The sequence below is a fragment of the Trachurus japonicus genome, chromosome 5, assembly GCF_045865225.1.
Source record: "Trachurus japonicus isolate A0001 chromosome 5, Traja_1.0".
Taxonomy (NCBI): Eukaryota; Metazoa; Chordata; class Actinopteri; order Carangiformes; family Carangidae; genus Trachurus; species Trachurus japonicus.
The window spans coordinates 36,582,012-36,602,412 of NC_140911.1; the positions used below are offsets into that span (position 1 = coordinate 36,582,012).

A 20,401-nucleotide genomic window follows, 5' to 3' on the forward strand; every position below is an offset into this window, starting at 1 on the left:
CACACATGTTCAACATAGCCCTTGAGTCTCCTTGGCATTAAAAAATGGTAGAAATTTGTTTTTTTCAAGTTTGCTAATTCGCTGCAACCAATCATCTGTAAACTACAGTTCCGTAAAATGCCACTACATCCTCTGAGCTTTGGTTTCTTCTAAAGGAGTAAGAAGCTTTAGGACATTGCCAAGTGATGCATTTTATAATGTTAATGAACTTGTCAGAGTGTGGGTGATGCACACGGAAGAAGAAGCCCCTGCGCCCTTTCCCTGTCTTTCGTTTCCCCCCCTCTACCACATTGCTCTCTGCACAACACTTAAATATTAAGCACACAAGGTGACAAGTGCTACAGAAAGACGCACATTGAAGAAATAAGATTGGTTATCACAACAAGTGCTTTCATTAATTGTGACACAGATAATTAGCTGGAGGTGCAGCAACAAAAGCTCCTACATTCTTCTTTATCTTTGTTTTGAGCATTGGGCCATTGTCACAGTTTATCCTTAATAGCAGCCAAGCAAAGGCTTATTTTCCTTTAAATTTCAGAGGAACTGCCTTTGAAATATGCTAAGAGTCCAAGAGCTCCCTTTCATCTAGGGTCTTCCTCATAATTATTGAGAAAGCTGTGATATTGGACTGCTTTTGGAGGCCTGCATCTCAACTGGGATTTTTTGTGGTGTAGGTAAACCGTTTTTCTCACCAAGCTAATGACTGAAGCGTTCCGAGCCAGGCTACATCATGCACAATTAAATCCTCCATTTTTTCCCCATAAAAAAAACAAAACCTCCAAAAAAAAAAACATTGGGGGCTAAACATATTTAGATTATTTGCATTATGTTTTAGCATAGCCCTAATTTGTTAACAAAAAAGCTTACTGAAGCTCACCCTTGTTGACCAAGTCACAGCAGAGTGAGCACCGCCAAAACTGCAAAGAGTAGAGAAATCACAGCCAAAAAAAATAATAAAAAAATAAAAACGCTTGGCAGGAAAACAGTCTCACTGACCAGTCCCCATGTGAGCAATCTGTGAATGTTTGCGCTTGTAAAAAAGAAAAAAAAACTGTATCCTGTTCTGTAATCTAGTCATTTTCTGCAGAGCCCAATTTCTAAGTATTCGGATATGAAACAAGATCCACTGATAAGCATGGCATGTCTGATCAACTGCTTGTTTTACTTTAGATGCATTTTTTTTTCTTTTTTTACCTCACTGAGATAATCACTGGAGACACCATGAAGAGTACGCTAGCTTTATGAAAGCAGCTTCCGTGGCATCTGTGAGAACGCCTTTGCGGGAGTGTTCTCAATTAAAAGCTACATGTTCTAATCTTGTTTGACGCAACCCTGACGTAGCCGACTTGACATGTACACTCGAGCGGTAAATCACTCACAGATAGACTTCCATAGATGGTTGACTCTCTGAACCTCCCTTCAAATTACTTTCAGTACAAGGCAACATACACAGGAAATACAAAGACTAGACCAAATACTTTTACTGCAGTCATGGCCAAACATGTCATGTAGCGAGTGGAAAAAGTGAACAACTTTTTTTTGTAGTTTTATTTTCACAGATTGGCAGTCTTTCATCCACAGTACAGTATGTGAGGAGAAAATAATGTGTGTAAGCACATAAAGCGTGGCGTATATCACACCTTCACTCATTCCAACCAAATAAATGCATCATTTTGATTTAAAATTACCAGGTGACAACTTGATTCACATGCAGTGGAGGGCCGTGCCAGTGCAGATCAGGTATTTAAAATGTCTCCTTGTTTACTGGTTCAATTACACCGTTCAAATGGGCACATAAAAGGCAGGGATACATAAAAACCAGTTACAATTTATGGCATTGATAAATCTGTCACAGCGTTTCTTTATGCATCTTTTGAAAGCTGTTAAGATATCTCTTAGGCAAGCCATTTTCTCCCGGTATCAGAAACACGCACTGAATGTACAGCTCAAACGAACTCCCTGATAAACTGAGTTGAGAACAGTGACAGAGAGATAAACTGAATTGTAAAGCAGCTGTGATGCATTGATAGAGCGCTCTGATGCTGGCAAACATCTCCACCGGGACAGTTTTTAAAAGATAAAAACATATGATTGGATCCATCAGTGTGGCTGAAATGCAGACTCAACCCCTTGCGAGTATACTCGCTCGACTTGAAACATTTGTGTACATTATAAATGTGTCGACGTGCCAGTTTCACCCCTGCAGTTGATAACACACATTCGCCGAACACTGTGCTGTATGGAACGAGCTTCTCCATTCAGTGAAAGTAGGTGACTGTGTGGGCCCTTTCATACACACTGATATCCTGCGGCTCTTTCTTTGTTTCGGATTTTCTCATCAAACCTAAATACTTGCATGGCTGGTAAAAGATACAGAAAGCCACAGTATATTGGGCTTTCATAGACATCCTAGCAACACGCCTAAAGATTTCGGTCTTCGTCGGCAGAGGTCAGAAATCTTTAATGCCAGGGAAATGCATGACATTGAACATCTTCCCTTCCTGTATTTTTTTTAACTCAGTGTATTCAGGCTGAGAAATGATGACTATGCCCATTCACAGGACATGAGGCCTCACTAAATGGTTTGATGTATGAGAATGGAAATGTGAGTTCAGAGACTCAGAAAATCTATGAAGCTGCCCTGGTGACTTTTTCTTTTCATAAAACTTTTTTTCATTATTCCAAATGTTCACATTAATTTAATTTTGAGAGTATCAAGAAGATCCTTAAAAACCGTCTCACTTTCAAAATATGTTCAGAAACGTACAGACCTAACATAACTAAATCATTTTAATGTTGCAACACTGTAAATAATCCATGTCATTGTTACTGTTTTCTAATTAACACAAGGCCCCTAAAAACCATGTTTCCTACTTGGATATCAGTGCAAAACGACCATTCTCTGCTCGCTGAATATCCATATTAGTCGTGCTTTCAACCCTCTGATTCGACCTATAGGAGTGTTACCTCTTTTTTGGGTTTAGGAAAAGATTACTTGTTTCTAGGCTTTTCACTTAGGAATCATCCACCACTCTTCCGTGTCATATTCAAGTTTTTATTAACCCATCTATCCACCAAACCTCGTCTAAGCACAGGCTTTGTCAATCTTTATACTAGGTTACTGCACTTTTCCCTTTCCTCATGCCACTAGATGTGACCTATCAATGCAATGAAGCAGTACTGTATGTCATGATGACCTGCTGCTCGAAGGATCCAGGTCAGACTCCAGTTGAGATATTGCTCTGTTTGCCTAACACTACATTTCTCTTGTCCCTTTAATTTGTCACCTTTCTAGCCTATCAACAAAATGCCTTATTTTTCCACCAATTCGACAACATGAAAAAGTGGCAAACAAGGCTAGATAGCCATTTTAATTCAATATCCACTTTCATATATTTCTTATATAGAAATATTTCTCTCTTGTGTTCACATATCTGCACAACAATGTTGTAGGCATAGGAAGCAAATATCTTTGGTAACTTGTCTTTTTTTCCCCCTCTACTGAACAACCGAAGGGAATTCTGAGTACTTCTTGCCAGAAGTATTTCAAGTGGCTTAGACTAGATTATTCTAAACAAATAGCTTAGATGCTCCAGACAAGCTTTGTAATAAACAAACTGCATAAGTGACTCGTAGCACTACCCTATCGCACAGTTAGCAGTTAACATGTCAGTTGCACTTGTAGGACCTCAGTTACTAACCCTTGCGTGAAAAGAAAGAATAAAAATATTACTTTTGTTTTCCCCCTCTTGTCGTATAGATTTTTGCAGCAGCACTCTCTAATTTCACCGTACATTAGAATATTTTCCCAAGGCCTCTCACTAAGGAAACTATGGCTTCTTTCCACACATACATTTGACAGCTCTTGCTTGCAGCACACTTGAAGCGATGTGCACAACACAAGGAAACAAAGTAATGAGAGTAGATTTGTGGAAGGAAGAGAGCGAGAGAAAGAAGAGACAAATTCTTTTCTGCTGCACCACGGCTTCCTCTTTGACGTGTTATTATTGTGTGCTGCTTCATTAGCCTGTGCTGCTTCATCACACAGCCTTGAAATCCCCCAGCCCTCAGCGGATGACCAAAACCTCCTTTAAAGATGCTTTATACTACTGTGGTCCCCAGATGGTAACAAGGTCTCATTGACACTAGCACTCATCGCCCCCCTCACATGGCAAAGCAGTGGTTCTTTTTTCAAGTAAACATGTATACCTTGACATGCTCACATTGTTTTTCCAAAGCTTCTTTACTCTAATTGGAAACCATTGTCTTTTGCGACTCTAAAGACCTGTTTCCTTTCAGATGAACTGCACTAATGAATGCACCTCTTTGGACTGCAGATTTCAGTGGGCAGCGAGTACAATAGCATGAAGGGAGTGAGCCTGTGAGGGATACTCTACCTTACAAAGTGCTTTGTAGAGCGCTGCTGAGCTGAGATGTATTTGGTGCTCGTCATTAGGCCAGCTGATGGCTCATTGTGAGGAGAATGTGCCCGGGAGGTAAAGGACAGAGATCAAATGGGCAGCTAGTCTCCCAAGTCTGGTCTGATTAGACGTTCCGTCCAGATGCCTCACACTGAGGGGCACGCTGGGTCCGGATTCCATGTCCATCTCAGCACCGAGAGAATGATGCAAGGCAATGACATACACTTCTGGCACCCATGGGCATAATTTCCCAAGCTCTTATCGTCCAATGAGTATTCCACATCACGAGCCTGATGATCAAGACAAGAGGTGTGTTTGGCCTCCTGGTCCAATTGGAAGTCAGCAGTAAGGCAGACCCATTTCAGTCCCGTCAGCCTTTGTTGAGTGTTTGATTCATGTCGCAATGAAACACAGGCTAGACACAAGCTAACTGGCCCTTCTCTTCTGATGAACAACTGCAGCAAGCAAATTTAAAAGTGAGGCTTATGTCCAGCTGCATGTTAAAGTTGTACTTTTTGATGTAGTGGGATAAAAGGCCAGGGGATACGAGGAACATATTATATAGCATGAGTAGCTGGGCAGTTAACTGAAAAATGTGTGGGTGCCATCATGCACTGCACCCTTTAAACAAAAAGTGCTATTTATTTTTCAGTCACATGCCTCTGCACTCAGTCTGCATTCACTTACTGTGGATCTGGCCATAAAATTTAGTTTATGCCATGGCATCCACATCTAACCTAAAATTTTGAAAAGGCAAGGCAAGTTTATTTGTATTGCCCTTTTTTTCTTTTCTTTTTTTTTTTACAGTTTGTTTTAAAGGGCTTTACATGGCATAATAACATCCTCACATCGACTGAGAAAAACTCCAAAGAAAACCCTTAACATGGAAAAATGGGAGAACCCTCAGGGTGAGCAAAAGACAAGAAAGCAGTTTACAACATGGGATATGGGAAAACATGGAAATGCAATTGTTCAGTCAACAAGGGCTGATGAAGGCAGCTGACACTGCTGTTTGGACTGGATCGTATCAATCCACCAGACAGAGGTTAGTGACCAATGTTTATACCACCGACTTTTAGGTGAAGGATAATCACTTGGGGCACACATCATGTTGTCGAGTATAAAAAAGAGAGAAGCCAGAAACACCAAAGCAGTTATGTATTAATTCTAATCAAGGCCAAAGTTTGAAATAAAATGAATAATTTAGAAAAAAATAAGTCAGGTTGTGCCATCATACTTGTACTGCTTTTATCACTGTAATATCACTGGTTGTGTAAGGCTGTTGCTTTGTAACGATATTGGATTCAGAGGATCTTTTTCTCACCTAGATATGGTGTAATATGTCAGATATTAAATTATTAACCAAAACCATAATATAAATTCTGAACTTCTGCAATACCTGTATCAGCAGGGTATATAAATGGACACAAAGAGACAGAAAATGAGACATAATTTCACCTCTTCAAGCCTGTGCCATGTGGTTTTAAGGCAGCAATGCATGAGTCACAAAGATCTCCTGCACAAGACACTGAACCTCTGACTACCACACTAGCAAACTGCCCATACTACGTAGCAACCAGCCAAATGAGTTTTTTTTTTTCTGTCTGTCCCAGAGGGTTCTATATCTCACCCTTGAAGCAACTTATAATCAGACCACTACCTCTTTGGTGTTTGACACCACACCAGGGAAATGTGGAACGAATGTGATGCTTCGGAAGGCAAACTGTTATCACATTGGAGACCCTTTTATGTCAACAGAGCCGGTGTCAACATCCCCACAGGGGAATCATTTTATATTATAGTTATTACTGCTAATAATATTTTGATATGAGCAGTAACTTTTAATTTAAATGGCTTGAGAGAGATTTATCTCAGGCTCAAGTGTGCGTGTGTGTGTCACTATGTGTGTGTGTGTGTGTGTGTGTCAGAGGCTGCATGTTGACATATAGCATAGATTCATTTATGACACTTAATTGGCTTCTGCTGTGAGTGCATGATGCTCCTGCTAACAGACACATTACATTACATTTCCTGCACTGCTCTTCCATTTGACCTTTTGTTTACGTTGAGGTAATGTTAAGATTGCATTTATTTTCCTCCCATCAGCTTTTCATTATTGTCTCATAGCAGGTATGTTTGCATTCCTGTGCTTACTTTAGTACAGCTGTATCATATAAAACACACAAGATTCCACTTCAACATAGCTGTAGCCAGTAATATGTGGTGAGTAGTGCATTTTGATAAGAGGAAGAGATGAAACAGAAAAAGAAGCAAATCTTCCCTATTTGGATTTGACTAAGAAATATTTTTTTTTTTTCCTGTGCTCCGACTTCTTCTACTCACTGCCAGTGTTGCTAATTAGCACCTGATTTAAGAATCATCAGGTCACCATTTGTGAAGTGGAAGGCTCTTATCTTCAAGTAAAGACACTTGGAGGGGTGGGGGGCTGTTTTGGCGCTTTTCCCCTCTAGTGGAGTGGACATAAGCTGAAAAGATTAAAGGTTACGAGAGTATCACAGAGAGAGTGGTTTTACTTAATTAAAGATTTTTGAAATATCATAAATCAACATGAGTCACTGGAGGCGGTACAGCAGATGTTTGCAACGAGGTTTTGTACTCATAATGCTTCAATATTAGCAGTGTTTTGGTACTTAATTAACATTGTGTCATCATGGCCCTGAAGTATTATTTTTAAGTTTGGATGTGAATTTAGTGTGTGAGTACAATAAAGGTATCATCCTGCCATCAAATCCTGTCTGCACTGCACACACATCAAGACAAAAGAGATAAAGCAGTGGAACATGAGATTAGTTTTGTCGAGTACTGTAAATGAGGAAAATAAAAGCATCTGAAATTAAATTAGAAATTTTTGTTCCTCAGTAGTGTAGTTAAATGAGGAGACAAAATCACCCTGGAAACAAGCATTAGGAATAAATAATATGAGCCACTGTCTGCTTCCTAAGTTGAGCTCGAGCATGTCTTATTAAAATTGGGAAAAAAAGGGGGCCCATGCCACATTAAGGATTAGAAATTTGTATTTAAGCATGAAATGAGCCCTATGCTACTGTACTGTACAGATAAATGTTTCCAACCAACTTAAACACATAGTCTGTGGATTTGCACACAGTATTCAAAGGATCAGTTCAAAAATATACATAAATCCCTTGTAGCCTGTTTTAACACAAAGATAAACCACCGTTCGACAAAGTTTCTGAAATGCTTTTCCACACAGGCAGCGATGCTGACATTAACTGTGTGGAACCCCCTGTGTGTCGGTAGATGAAATCAATCATTCGGTGAGATGTTGCTTGAACCTTTTAAATTTGTCCTGCGCAGTAATCCCAATGTGTATTTCTGCTTTCAACCAATTTCTGTCAAAGGGCTGCCCTAGTGATAAATTTCCTCACAGTATGAAGACAGAAAATGCTTTATCATAATAAACTTGCACATAAAATTTATGAAGAAAACAAAAACCTTTTGTCTATTTTAGCATTCTGCCAAATTCAGCATTCTGTTGTTTGCTCACGACCTGCTTTATGATTTATGTGTTGAATAACACACCCCATATATCCATCAAGCAGCAGATGCAGATGGCGGCTCCAATAAACAGGAGGATAAGGAATTTTTAAAAAAAGAACGAAAAAAAAACAGGCAGGAAGAGAACTGTGAAGCTGCAAACATATGCAGACTTGTTATGTCCACTGTGCGCCTAATGTCTTTTAAGACCATCTGTTTTCCAACTTGTGTGTCCTTGTGAGCCGAAACCCATCTGTGATCTATAGAATAAAATGGGAACAAATGCTGTTGGACATAGGGTTGGTGGAGAAAAGTTCATCACTAGTTGGGTATGAAAGGAAAGAGAACATTTCTCTCCATTTATCTAGACTTTCCTTTACTGTAACAAGATGGCAACCAGTCACACTTGTGCTGGCATGTTTGTTGTTTTGCAATTTTAACAGATCACTCACAGTAACAGAGCATCATTCTTACAACCAGCCTGTTGATAACACTGATAACACTGTGCAGATATTGCCTGGGGGAGTTCCACACACACATACTGTACTGTGCACACACATGATCCCCATGTATTAGCTGCACGCTACTGCTAGAGTTACTGATGCCCACTGACAACTTCCACTCAGCAATTATGTGTTTGTATGAGTAGAAGATGTTAAGACGGAGGACAGTGTTACTCATTCCACTTCTCTAAACCCCCAAATTTACCATCCATAACTCACACATGCAGCCACTTAATTACACACTGCTGCGCAACTTCCCTTTTATGCCTGTAAGTTGTAAAGACTGTGACACAATAGGCCCCCACTGATTTGCATATCAAGCAAACATCCACACACAGTGATGAGGACAAAGTGTCTCGGGGTGAAGCGAGGCCTCGGTAGCCTGGAAGTCAGCCGGGCAAAACAGTGATTCAGACGGTGAAAACAGCAGCTCAGAGAGAGGAAAGGCCCAGAAGTCTAACAAATGGGGCATAGTACATGGAGAGCAGAATAGTCTTTATAGTCATAGAGGCACATGTAATTAAATTAGATGCCACAGACTGAAATCTTGAGGCCTCATTGGTACACTGTAGGCATTTACTGAGATGTCTGATGAAATGTGATCATGTCTCAGTCAGGACCATCTAAGGCCAAGACGATTCCCTGTGCATTTGGGAAGAAAATAGACACACCCAGAGAGGTTTGGAGAAAAAAGCAACTACCAGCTGGCAGGACAAAATAACCCTGGAGTTCTGATCAGAACATACAGTAGAGTAGAGAGTGTGAGCTGTGCCATGATATGTCCAATGACTGAGCTTAAAACTGTTATAGGTCCACTGTAAACAACAACTTTCAATGGAAATATACAGACCATGAAATGGTGACTGAAATGTGCCCCATTAAAACAATAGAGCCAACAGTTACCTCCTGGCCATTGCCAGTCTGCTGCTGTGAGAATCCTGTTTTTTTTTAAAAAGCGACATAATCTAACAGAATCAACAAACACATAAGGCAAAGTCGGTGGCTGTGATTTGGATATATTTACAATTACATTTTACATCTATATTTAAATGATGAGACCGAGACGGCCAGCTAGACGCTTTCTCATGGCAGTCAGAATAGAAAGGTGTGCCTGTAGAGTGAGGCAGATGTCACATTGAACTTCACACTAAAAATTTAAGCCACGTCCTGAAAAGTCAGTACATTCAGTGTTATGGGCACTTATGTGTCAACACTGCCTGTAAACTCTCTCCTAATAATGTCATAGAAACTGTTCCGCGTTAACTTCAGAAAGGAACAGCCTTTTATCCAACGCTTACTGTAGCAGGCTGACCAGGGGCGCAACTTAGATCGGGTTCACACCTACTGTAAAGGTCCGTTATCTGATTGGAACCAACCCATATCACAGAAGACAACAGGCAGCAATGAGAGCATTCCCCAACATTTTTTTTTCCTTTTGCCATACGAGGGTTAGGGTTAGGATCACTTCTATGAGCCGCATCAGAGTTCGAGGCCAGCATTCACACCGACCCAAACGAACCGGCACAGAGGAGGTAAACGCTCCAGGATTCGGTTCAACTGGACTAAACAAGGCTGGTGTGAACGCAACTTAAAAAACTCAGTCAGTCTGTCAGCATTGCCCCACAACTGAAGACCACATACATGACAGAAAAAAACTGTTCAACCTTTCCCTTGTGTTTGGGTCCCCAGTGACCCATTTTCAGGCTATGCATAAAAGTACCACATATATTTGTTTATAGCATCAATGCTTTTTGACTTTATCAGGAACCTCTATTTAAACAAAATAAAACTTTTCTTTTTTTTTCAAAACATTCTGAAATGCTCTAATTATTTTTATTGTGTTTTACAACTGATTTAAGACTCGGGTCAAAACCGACCCGAACACTATAGCAGAAAGCTGACAAGAGGAAGGTTCAATTAAAGCCAAGGGGTGTACTGACAAAAAAGGCCCAGGGGCCCACACCAAAAAATATTAAAACCAATATTTGCATGGATAAGGAAGCCTAAAAATGTAACTAAGAGAAGAAAAACAGATTGGATGGAAAAAAAAAAAAAAAAAAGTTTTTAGTGTGTTTTACAGCTGATTTAAAACACGGGTCAAAACTGACATGAACACCATGTAGCAGAAAGCTAACACAAGACGAAGGTTAAAGCAGAAGTAAGTGATATATTTGTGTTAATATAAGTCTTAAATAGTTATATCTTCCGACAGCAATCACTTACATAGAGTGTTTGGTCTGAAACACGGGTCTGTCAGTCACTCTGCTCTGTTCTGAGCCGAGGAGAAAACATTTATCGTATCCTACAGTTTTTATCCAATGAGGAGAGAGAACGGCATGCAGGGCTGTGTGTGCAGCCAAGGGACGCCGTGAATGTGGTGACGTAGGGACGAGGACTGTTATGGTGCGTTCAAGGAAACTCGTAACTCGTGTTTTTCCGACCTGTGAAGTCGTACCAGTTCGATCTGGTACGAGTTCACGGGTCGGAAGTTACGAGTGACCGTTATAGTGCACTTTCACAGGTAAAACAGGTCGGAAAAACACGAGTGGGTTGCCTGAAACGCTACAAAGTCGTAAGTTGTGACTTGAAGCTGTAATTTACGGTTTCAAAAGCCTACCTGGAACGCAGCATTAGCCAAAACGACCGGATCGCTTACTTCTGCTTTAAATTAAATATTGTCTATATAATTCAGTGTAAATTGTAAAACCAGTCAGGTTGGAGGTACAGCTTTTCCGTCCTGTTTTAGTCTTGTCATCTTTGCAACTTCAAGTTTCTCTCCATTTCTCCTTCTGTGTCCAACTGCTCAGGTTCTAACAGCTGGCGAGCCGTCTGAATAAAGACACAGTCAAAGGCAGGTGTGAACGTGGACTCACTTAATGCACATTGATCAAACAGATTAAGAACAAGTGCCCACAATGATGTTCTTCCCTCTGCGCTGCATCTCATTACCTGCCTGTCCTTGATGGAACTCTTTGATATGTAGCTGAAGTCACTGTATTACATAATATGCCTCTAATTGCTGAAGTTACGCAATCCTCTGTTGCATTCCTGCCATTTAAACCCTTCAGTGATTGGACGCTTTACTTAGTTTCAGGTTTAATATCTGTTTTTCTGCAGAGTCATTCTGCTGATTCTTTTTTTTTTTCACTTCACTGGTTTGTGTTTGACAAAACCCTGTTCTAATAAGGAGAAATAGCAAAGCAACTTGCACTCTTCACATTACAGTAATGTGGTTGTTGTCAGAGTCTTCTGAAGGGGGCATTTCCTGTTCGTGAACTGTGTCCTTCAGATGTGCCATATAAGCAATCATATTCCATCCGTGGGACTGACAGGGGTCTGTTGATGAATATCAAGAAAAGATAGATAGATAGATAGATAGATAGATAGATAGATAGATAGATAGATAGATAGATAGATAGATAGATAGATAGATAGATAGATAGATAGATAGATAGATAGATAGATAGATAGATAGATAGATAGATAGATAGATAGGCTGGGGGTCTATGGGAATTTATTTTTTTCATTATTGTGAAAAACATAAAATGACTAAAATAGCTTCTAACATGTATTTCAGACGACATCTGTCTGCCATCAAATACTGAATTCCACTGAAGAATGTTGCATGCACGTCTAGTCTACACAATATTTTATTTATTGGTGGGGCCAAGTGAGAAATCTTTACAGGTGGCCTTAAATCCCTGACCACTCAAATGCTACTTTACAGAGAGATAACCAGATCAACTGCAGTTTTGTATTTTGAGCTAATCAGCTTCACTAAACTATTTAGTTAGAAGTACTGTATACTTAAGGGTGGCTCAGTGGTAATTGTTGAGGTAGATGAGTGATCCTCTGCCATGATTTTCTAAGCCCCTTTTGGAGTATGAAAGAGTGCATGCAAGCCTAGAAAAAAATATTTTTCACTGCCATTCAGAAAGATGGAACCTTTCACATTCTTTTTTTATTTTTATGTACTACTCAGTTAAGTGCACTTAATTGTAGCTCAGGCGATGCTATGCTATATATAGTAACTAACAACCAATGTACTATAGTTCAGCAGTTTCCAACAAGTCTGACCCACTTTGATCTCATCACCTCCTCACTGTCAACCCACAGACGGCCTGTCTCCCTCAGAATGACAGCCATAATAACCATCTCTGGATGGCCTTGTCAGAGATAGCTTTAGATAACACGCTTGCATAACGCTTAACTGCCTGAGTTTATACCCTGGCTGTGCCTGACCCTCACCCTGCTACCTCCAGGGTGCAGCTGAATGCAGCTGGTCTGTTCCTGTCGGTGGCACCGTTTTCATGAGGCCCGGCTCTAATCCCTGTATGTAATCTGGCAGCTCCAGCAGCAGCCAATCACAACCTGTTTGTACTCTGTAATATTGGAATGAAAATGCCTGACAGCAGAGTGAGAGCATGTGACACCAATAACAGGCCAGAGAAATAAAAAATACTGTAACGATGCTGCTGCCCTTCTTAGCTTGTGTGTGCATATAGACAATGGTACTGATTGAGGACAGTTGGAAGACCCCCATACAGACACACAAAACCTCCTGATTGGTAAGCATTACCACTGAAGCTAAAATTGTCATACTGACTGATTCATTTAACATCTCAGAAGCAAATACTGTAAGCATAGATGAACTTTATATGTTAGCCACAAATACTGATTGCAGTATTCATTAGATTAGAGCACATTGTTGTGTTGCGTCACTCTAATTAATGTCCCAATGTGTTTTCATTCTGTCACAAGTTGAACCAACTTTCTTCTAAAGGTATCGCTGAATTAACTTTTCCTGCAAATTCAGCATCCAAGTCAGTCGGAGCATCAAAGTAACCGCAGATGTTTGCATCATCAGTTAGCTACCAGCCTGTATTAGCTGAGGCTCCCCACTGAGACTATAGTGACAGGCCGAGGGAGGGGAAGGATTCTGTCATTTGAAGCATGAAGTCCCTTTAACCCAGTCTTCTGTCACTCAGCAGCCAGTATAGGAGCACAGCATGCAGAGCCTGTAAATGCACAGGTTAAGAGGCAGCTGGCCGGCAGCGCTGAGCACAGGCTCTGGTTCCTGAATGAAGATCAGCCTACATCAACATTACTACAGATGTGGTCATCATTTATGTGCCTCCTCAGCCAGTACACAGAGGTATCATATCAACACCTCAGCATTCCACCTAGTTACACTTGGCAGCTCTAAGTGCTGCAGACTAATAAAGTTAATACACGGCCCTCTTTTATCCTGCCGCATCGTATTTTGTTTGTTTATTGCACTTCTTTAGCTACAACACTTTTGCAACTCTTTGGTCTGTATTGTCACTATATCACACTTTGTGATCTATAAAAGCAAAGACAGGGAATTCCACTTTGTGCCTCTCTTGGGCATGGTGTGTTATTGTTTACCTTAGCACGTGGTTGTCTACCTGTTTGTTAGAGTACTGTAGCTCAACAGCACAGAGATGGTCTGTGGTGCCTTTAATAGAAGGGCTCTTTGCTTCGCTTTCTAATAACTGTCATCTTTCTATTCATAGGCGTAATATTTTGGTTTTGTATATTCTGTTAGATCATCTACAGTATGTATATTAATCAAGATATTAAACTTCATTGTTTACAGGGCCCTTGAGATGCATCATTGGATTTTTCAATATTGCCCCGACAAGACCTTATAATTCTGCACTGTGGAAAAAATGGAGGAAAAGATATTACAAATGATAAATAGTATTATTATGATCCTATTAAATCCTAGTTATAATACTATTTCGCACACACAAACTTAGACATTAGAAGTGAAGGAGACTTGGTTTTAAGACACTTTCTCTCATACTTGGGAATGTACAGATCTGGATTTCTCTCAATTTTGCCTACATCAATTCTACCACATTTACAAGTGAGACAATGTCTCCCAGTGATTCTGCACTCTTTCAAAAAGACACTTTGTTAAATAATAATATTAGGCAAATTAGCATGGATATGAAGGAACGTGCCAAGCCGGTTTGTGACAATGCTCTGATCATCTCTTTTGTTGCTGCTCGCCTAAGTCTTTCAATGAGCGACTGAATGGGAATTAATCTCATTAAGACATTATTTGAGAGCCACGCTGCTGTCCATCTTATAGACATGACAGACTTGTAGATTTTGATCACAAAGAAATGCAAGTAAAATGTAAATGAACATTATTTTAAAAACCTTCATCATCTACTTATGAGACACCATGAGAGGAACATATTTCTCAAACATTTCTTTGCTTGGCACTAAACTCCAGGAGGTCCTCCGTATCTTGGTACAGGGAGATTAGAGTGTATTCAGAAATGACATGCATTTGATATTTCATCTCTCGTCTTAACTAGGGAGATGTTAAAGCGCTTTTCTATGACTATATTTTTTTTTTGGGATGATTGTATTGTTCTTCTACTGTGGGATTTGTCTGTCATGTTGTCTTAACATCTTTTTCTACTGGGATTGCTGGGTTCCCGTCTGCACAACAAATTTACCGTCTGGTACTAGTAAAGAAACCTTGAACCTTGAACTAGCCTGAAATGTACCACAAAAAGGATTTCTGTGGGGATTTTCTGACTGATATTATGAAGCATAATTTAGGTTGAATCTATCACAGTTGGCCTGCAGTGTGTTAGCTGAATTTCCTCCAGTGGCTGCTGATGCAGCTGCAGCCTATAAATAGGCCCAGCCCAGACAGGCAGCGGGAGGAGAGCTTTGGTTAACCCCTGAGACCCAGTCCTAATCTGACCCTGAACATCATTAGAGAGCCAGCTCATCAGACTGGCCAAGAAGGATACAGGGCACCCTCCGTCTGGAGAGAGCTCGGCATTATCGTATCTCACGAGAGGCACAGCACCCTGTTTTGAGCACCCTCAAACTCGGCCTATTGTCAGCAACCTGTCGTGGACGCTTCCTTTGCCTACTGGCTATTCCCTCAGCCAATATACACTATCTGCCACAATGCAGACAGGGGAGGGGTATTGGACTCTCTACCAGCCATGTCTGTCTTTTCATATCTCCAGATGGCCGAGTGTTGGAGAGGTTTGCTGCCTCTTGTAACCGCTGTAGCAAGGCTTTGCCTCCCCAATGGTACTTTTTTACAATCAAAGAGTAGTCGTCTCTCTTGCCCTTACTCTTTTTAACAGCCATTTTGGCACAGTTCTTTTCACACTCTCCTCTTCTCACTCTTCTATTCCTTGCATAGTCAGTCATTTGTACCACAAACAGATCCCCATGTGGGGATAGTGAGAGTCTTTCAGATTTATTACACAAGGGTTTTACGGGTCAGCCTTAATTAAGAGGTGAAATCATTAAGGAGGGATAGATAAAGAGAGGGTGTCACAGAGATGACCCGTCTGAGGCAGAAATCTCCTCTCTGGTCCTCATGGCTTCCAGACAACCAGGAATCTGACACCTGCATTATCCACCAGGTTTTTCAGAGAGAGGATGGAAGCAATTGTAATGCTTGTTGGATTAGATGGACTGTGAAAGAGGAGATGGCTCGAAAATGTCTCCAGCTCACCTTAGTACTTCAGGGCCAACAGAGAATTCTCACATCAGCTTACGAAGCCTTGTAACTCTAAAGTCAACTGTCATGTGTTTGGATAGAGGGGAGGTGAACTTTCTTGCAGGGATTTATAAGCCTGTACGTGTGCATGTGTAAATAAGAACTCCTGTGTCTTCTTTTTCTCTCTCGTATTCCATAAAATGAATGTGAGTTTCCTCTCAATATCACTCGGCTAGATGAAAAAATAATGATTTTTGAAACTCTGATGATGTGAATAGTCACAGGCAATCTAATCAGTAGTCTAATCAGAAGTAATGATTTGACTAATGGAATTAGAAGAAATACAAATATAAAATGCCCTTTGAAGAGAAATTCACACACACTTGGATCTTTGTTCAGATCATTTTCATTGCTGTGGTGTTTCCCTCTGCACTTCCACTAGACCATTATTGGCAATTAGACACTGATCTATTTTACTCCTGATTTGTGGGTAATGATGTTTGAGTTGAGGTGCCTGAGTCACTCACAAAGAATACAATGATGTTTTCTCCTGGAAACTATATAGCACCATGTCATTCGGTTGTGTATTTTTTTCAAATAGGCAAAGTGCTCAAGGATTTAAAAGCTAATGAAGAGGTAATTATATTTAAACAAGTTCAGAAACAAAAACATACAGCAAGTCGATGCCTTGTAAGAGACAGGACTACGCTAAGGCCACCATGCTAGTGCCACCTCATTAGCTTCAACAGAAGAACTAGCACAGACCTGCAGTGTTGTGTTTGCATATAAAAGAAATAACTAGACAGAATGTTTGTGCATTTAATGCCTGAGCATGTTTTTGAGACACACTAACAAGGTGAGGTTACCGTTAGCCGCTAACAAGCTAAAATATTAAGTTGTCAACTCAGAGGTGATTAAACGTGTCAGCGGCATATGTAAAATCACACCCTGAGTCATTCACAGCCACTTTTGCCTGAGGGTTGAACACTTGGGTGGGTGCTGTAGGTCACTTGAAGGGCTGATGATGAATTGCATGTGCATTTCCATGTACGGTACATGCAACATCCCATGTTGGTCGTCCTGTGTAGCCTTTGTGGTGATTTTTCTGTGTGTTTTCCTGACTGTCCTAGTGGGACCTGGTTCTCTCTGTTGTTTGTATTTAATGATTAATACAGCTCTTAAAAGCCTGGTATGCTAATGCAAAAATGTTAAAGTTAAAATTTTAACAGCTGCATACATCTTCATGATGCATAAGCCTAAAACCTAAAACATTACTTGAGGTGACTGTACTAGTGAAGCATTTTGGGCTGCTCAGAACAAGCAACCAGGGAAATGATGAGCATTAATTAAAAAAATAATATATATTTTCTTGTTGTCTGACTCTGCTTGTTTACTTTTACTATTAGGTGATTATTCAGAGACTGACAGGGACATAAGTGAATACGTTTCAAAATTAAAATGAGGAAAATCCTTTAGTAGACTAATTAATTTTAATTTAATTTGGTGTCACAAGTGTTTGCCTGTGCACTATTCCTGTTTGAAACTGACAAAGACAGAGGCGAGTAACTGGAATTGAACTATTATGACAGCTTTGCCTCATAATTTGTCTCCAATTCTTTATTAATTGGCAGCGTAGATCACTTTGTGTCTCAGTGATGTCCTTATGAATCCAACCTCCTCCCCATGCAGAAATCATATCATTAAAGAAAGTTATAGGTGGTATTCTTTTTAAGCTCTGCAAAAGCATTTTCATATGCAGTGTTGTACAGCCATGTCAGACAGAAATGCCTTTTGACTCCCTATGGTGATGTTTTTAAAAGGTCCATTACTGTAACTGCAACAGTGGCACAAGTCTGGGTGGTTGGAAAGCACAATTTTCAAACACAGCTTTGCTTTTAGAGGTTGACCTTTTTCCTGTTGCCTCTCCCTGTCCCGTAGCTCAGAACGAAGCCACACCATCGCTCGATGTCTACACCCCTGAACTGATATTAAAAGTGAGCAGATGGCCACAATACTCTTAGGTCCTTGACAAGGGTGCCAAAACTTTTCTTGGCCAAATGGTGTCAAAAAAAAAAGTTTCCAATCATATGCTCAAGTGAGGAAGTGCTGGAAAAAAACATCATGCAAAGCAAGCATCTTGACCTTTAATATTTTAGATCTGTAAAAACTCTCCCCCCTTATTACTTGAAGGTGACACATACACATTTCATTGTTTGAGCATTGTCAAGTCCCTGTGCAGTAGCACTTAGCAAACTAAACCTGGGGCACTGTGCCTTCTCTAGAAGCAGGAGGCCATATGAGTTACCCCACATTGACAGGGAACAATATTGCATCCTCAAGTAAACACAATTGAGCTTTGTCTCTACAGTACATAGATGGTAATGTATACATTATATGTTATCTATGCACACTAATCATATAAGCTTTGACGTTGTTTACCTCACCGAGGGGCCTGGATTGGATCAGAAAGATAGAATCTTCACTGGCAAACGGAAGAAGGATCCCTGGCCCACCAGCAATTTCCTTCTTCAAAGCAGCATTAGTGGCTCCATTAAAATCCTGTCACCCTTTTTTTTCCCTTTATGGCTGTCTGTGGCTTCTGAGGAGACGAGAAATCACAGTCACTCAAATGCTAAGTGACTTTAACACTCCTGTGAATATTAGGAAGGAAAGAACTTCAACCATGCCAAGAAAAAAAAATAGATGAGACCAGTGTTTTGAATATCCTATCCCCCTACCTCTGCAGTATCTCGTCACAAGCCATTACCTCTGCAGAAGGCAGACTGCTTGACACATACAGAACACCTTCTTGTGTCAGTCTTCATTAAGACTTAACCATGTGCACGAGCACATACCGGCAGCTGTCTGAAAGACTGTCTCGCTGATGTTATCATGTCAGCAGGTTTTCAATCCCTCGCTTTCAGACATTATAAGGAATGAGCTTATCATGGCTGCAAATGAATCAATGTGGTAATTGCGAGCCGGAGTACTATCTCCACCGAGGGCCGCGAGACAACAGTTTATGCGTAGGGGAAGCTCTAGGGGCAGAAAGATAGGCCCTGTCCCATCCATCATTAAAGGAATCATCTTATTAAGGCTCTCTCTTTTTGCTTCACAGGTCACAGATGGAGGTACCATCAAGCAGAAAATCTTCACCTATGATGCTATGTTTAATACCAATTACTCTCACATGGAGGATTACCGCAGACGTGAAGACCTTGTGTACCAATCAACTGTCCGGTGAGCCTCAAAAATCAATTAACTTTAATTTCAAATAAGACTACTTCCTTGTTAAACTGTTCTTGCATGCATCACACGTTCTGCCTTTCGCTCCATTCATTTTGCAGCATGGGGAATCACAAAACTCTGAACTCACTATATAATCACACTATTTCTTGATGCTTTGATGGGAAATGCACTGAGATGAACTCCCATTCAGGGCTACACAACTTCATTTCCAGCCATCTGTCGTTGGCCAGACCAGGCCAGACTGGAGCGACCGGGCGAAGGGGTCAGTGCGTTATTACATGAGGACAGGAGTCAGTGGCAAACTCTAATCAGCAACTCTGCTCAGGATAAAGAGTTCAGTGTTAAAGATTTAGCTAACATCTGGCCAGGCCTGTCCTTATTCCAGCTACAGTGGTGCATATATCCCAGGTAGTGTCAACCAACTCACTCATACATTAGCATGGAGCTGAACATGCAGACCCTTTACCTCACCCATGGTCAGTTAGTTAGTTAGTTAGATAGTTTAAGTTTATTTCAGACATGTTAAAAGAAATAAAACACAATACAGTAATGGACATACATAACAAATAAATACTTTGCAAAGACAACACATGAACAAAAATAAAATAATTGAAAATAAAGATAATTTGTTTTTTGTTTTTTTTCATATCCAAAAAGGAGTGGGAAGAAGTAAAACTTATTTACCCCTTATTTACCTCTTATTCACTATCAAGCTTCCTTGTCATTATAATCGATACAATAAGTTAATTCATGAGTTTATCTAGCTGGATTTATTATAATACTATATTATCACTAATCTTTATCTCTCTAATATACTGTATAGTCATATATATATAAAGACATACAAACACATATACAAAGACAAACTGAAGGTAACACCAACAGAGCAACAAATAAACTAAGTCTGTAAATACCCAAATAAATAATAAGAAGCACATTGTGGTGGTCAAACACCCTCATTCCTGTACATATTGGAAATCATTTCTTTGTACTTCTTTTTGAACTGGATTATGTTTGGACATTCTTTTAACCACACATTCAAACTATATTAGTATAGTCAAGTATATTCTGGATTTTGAAATTAAATTTTCCCCTTAAGTTATAACCCCCTTCCTTTTCAATGAATCATTTTTGAATGTTTCCAGGCAGTGAATTGTTTGTTGCTTTAAATATTACTTGTGCTGTCTGTAGATCAACAAGAT

General features: G+C 40.2%; 1 protein-coding gene across 2 annotated transcripts in view; it reads left to right on the top strand.

The window, feature by feature from the left end:
• igsf21a (immunoglobin superfamily, member 21a) overlaps positions 1 to 20,401 on the top strand; it is a 213,662-nt gene that overhangs the window by 98,774 nt on the left and 94,487 nt on the right. For both annotated transcript variants that reach the window (XM_085777790.1, XM_085777789.1), the window contains exon 3: positions 19,069 to 19,190. In XM_085777790.1, coding sequence (XP_085633916.1) covers positions 19,069 to 19,190 — 122 coding nt within the window. The remainder of the gene's footprint in view (positions 1 to 19,068; positions 19,191 to 20,401) is intronic.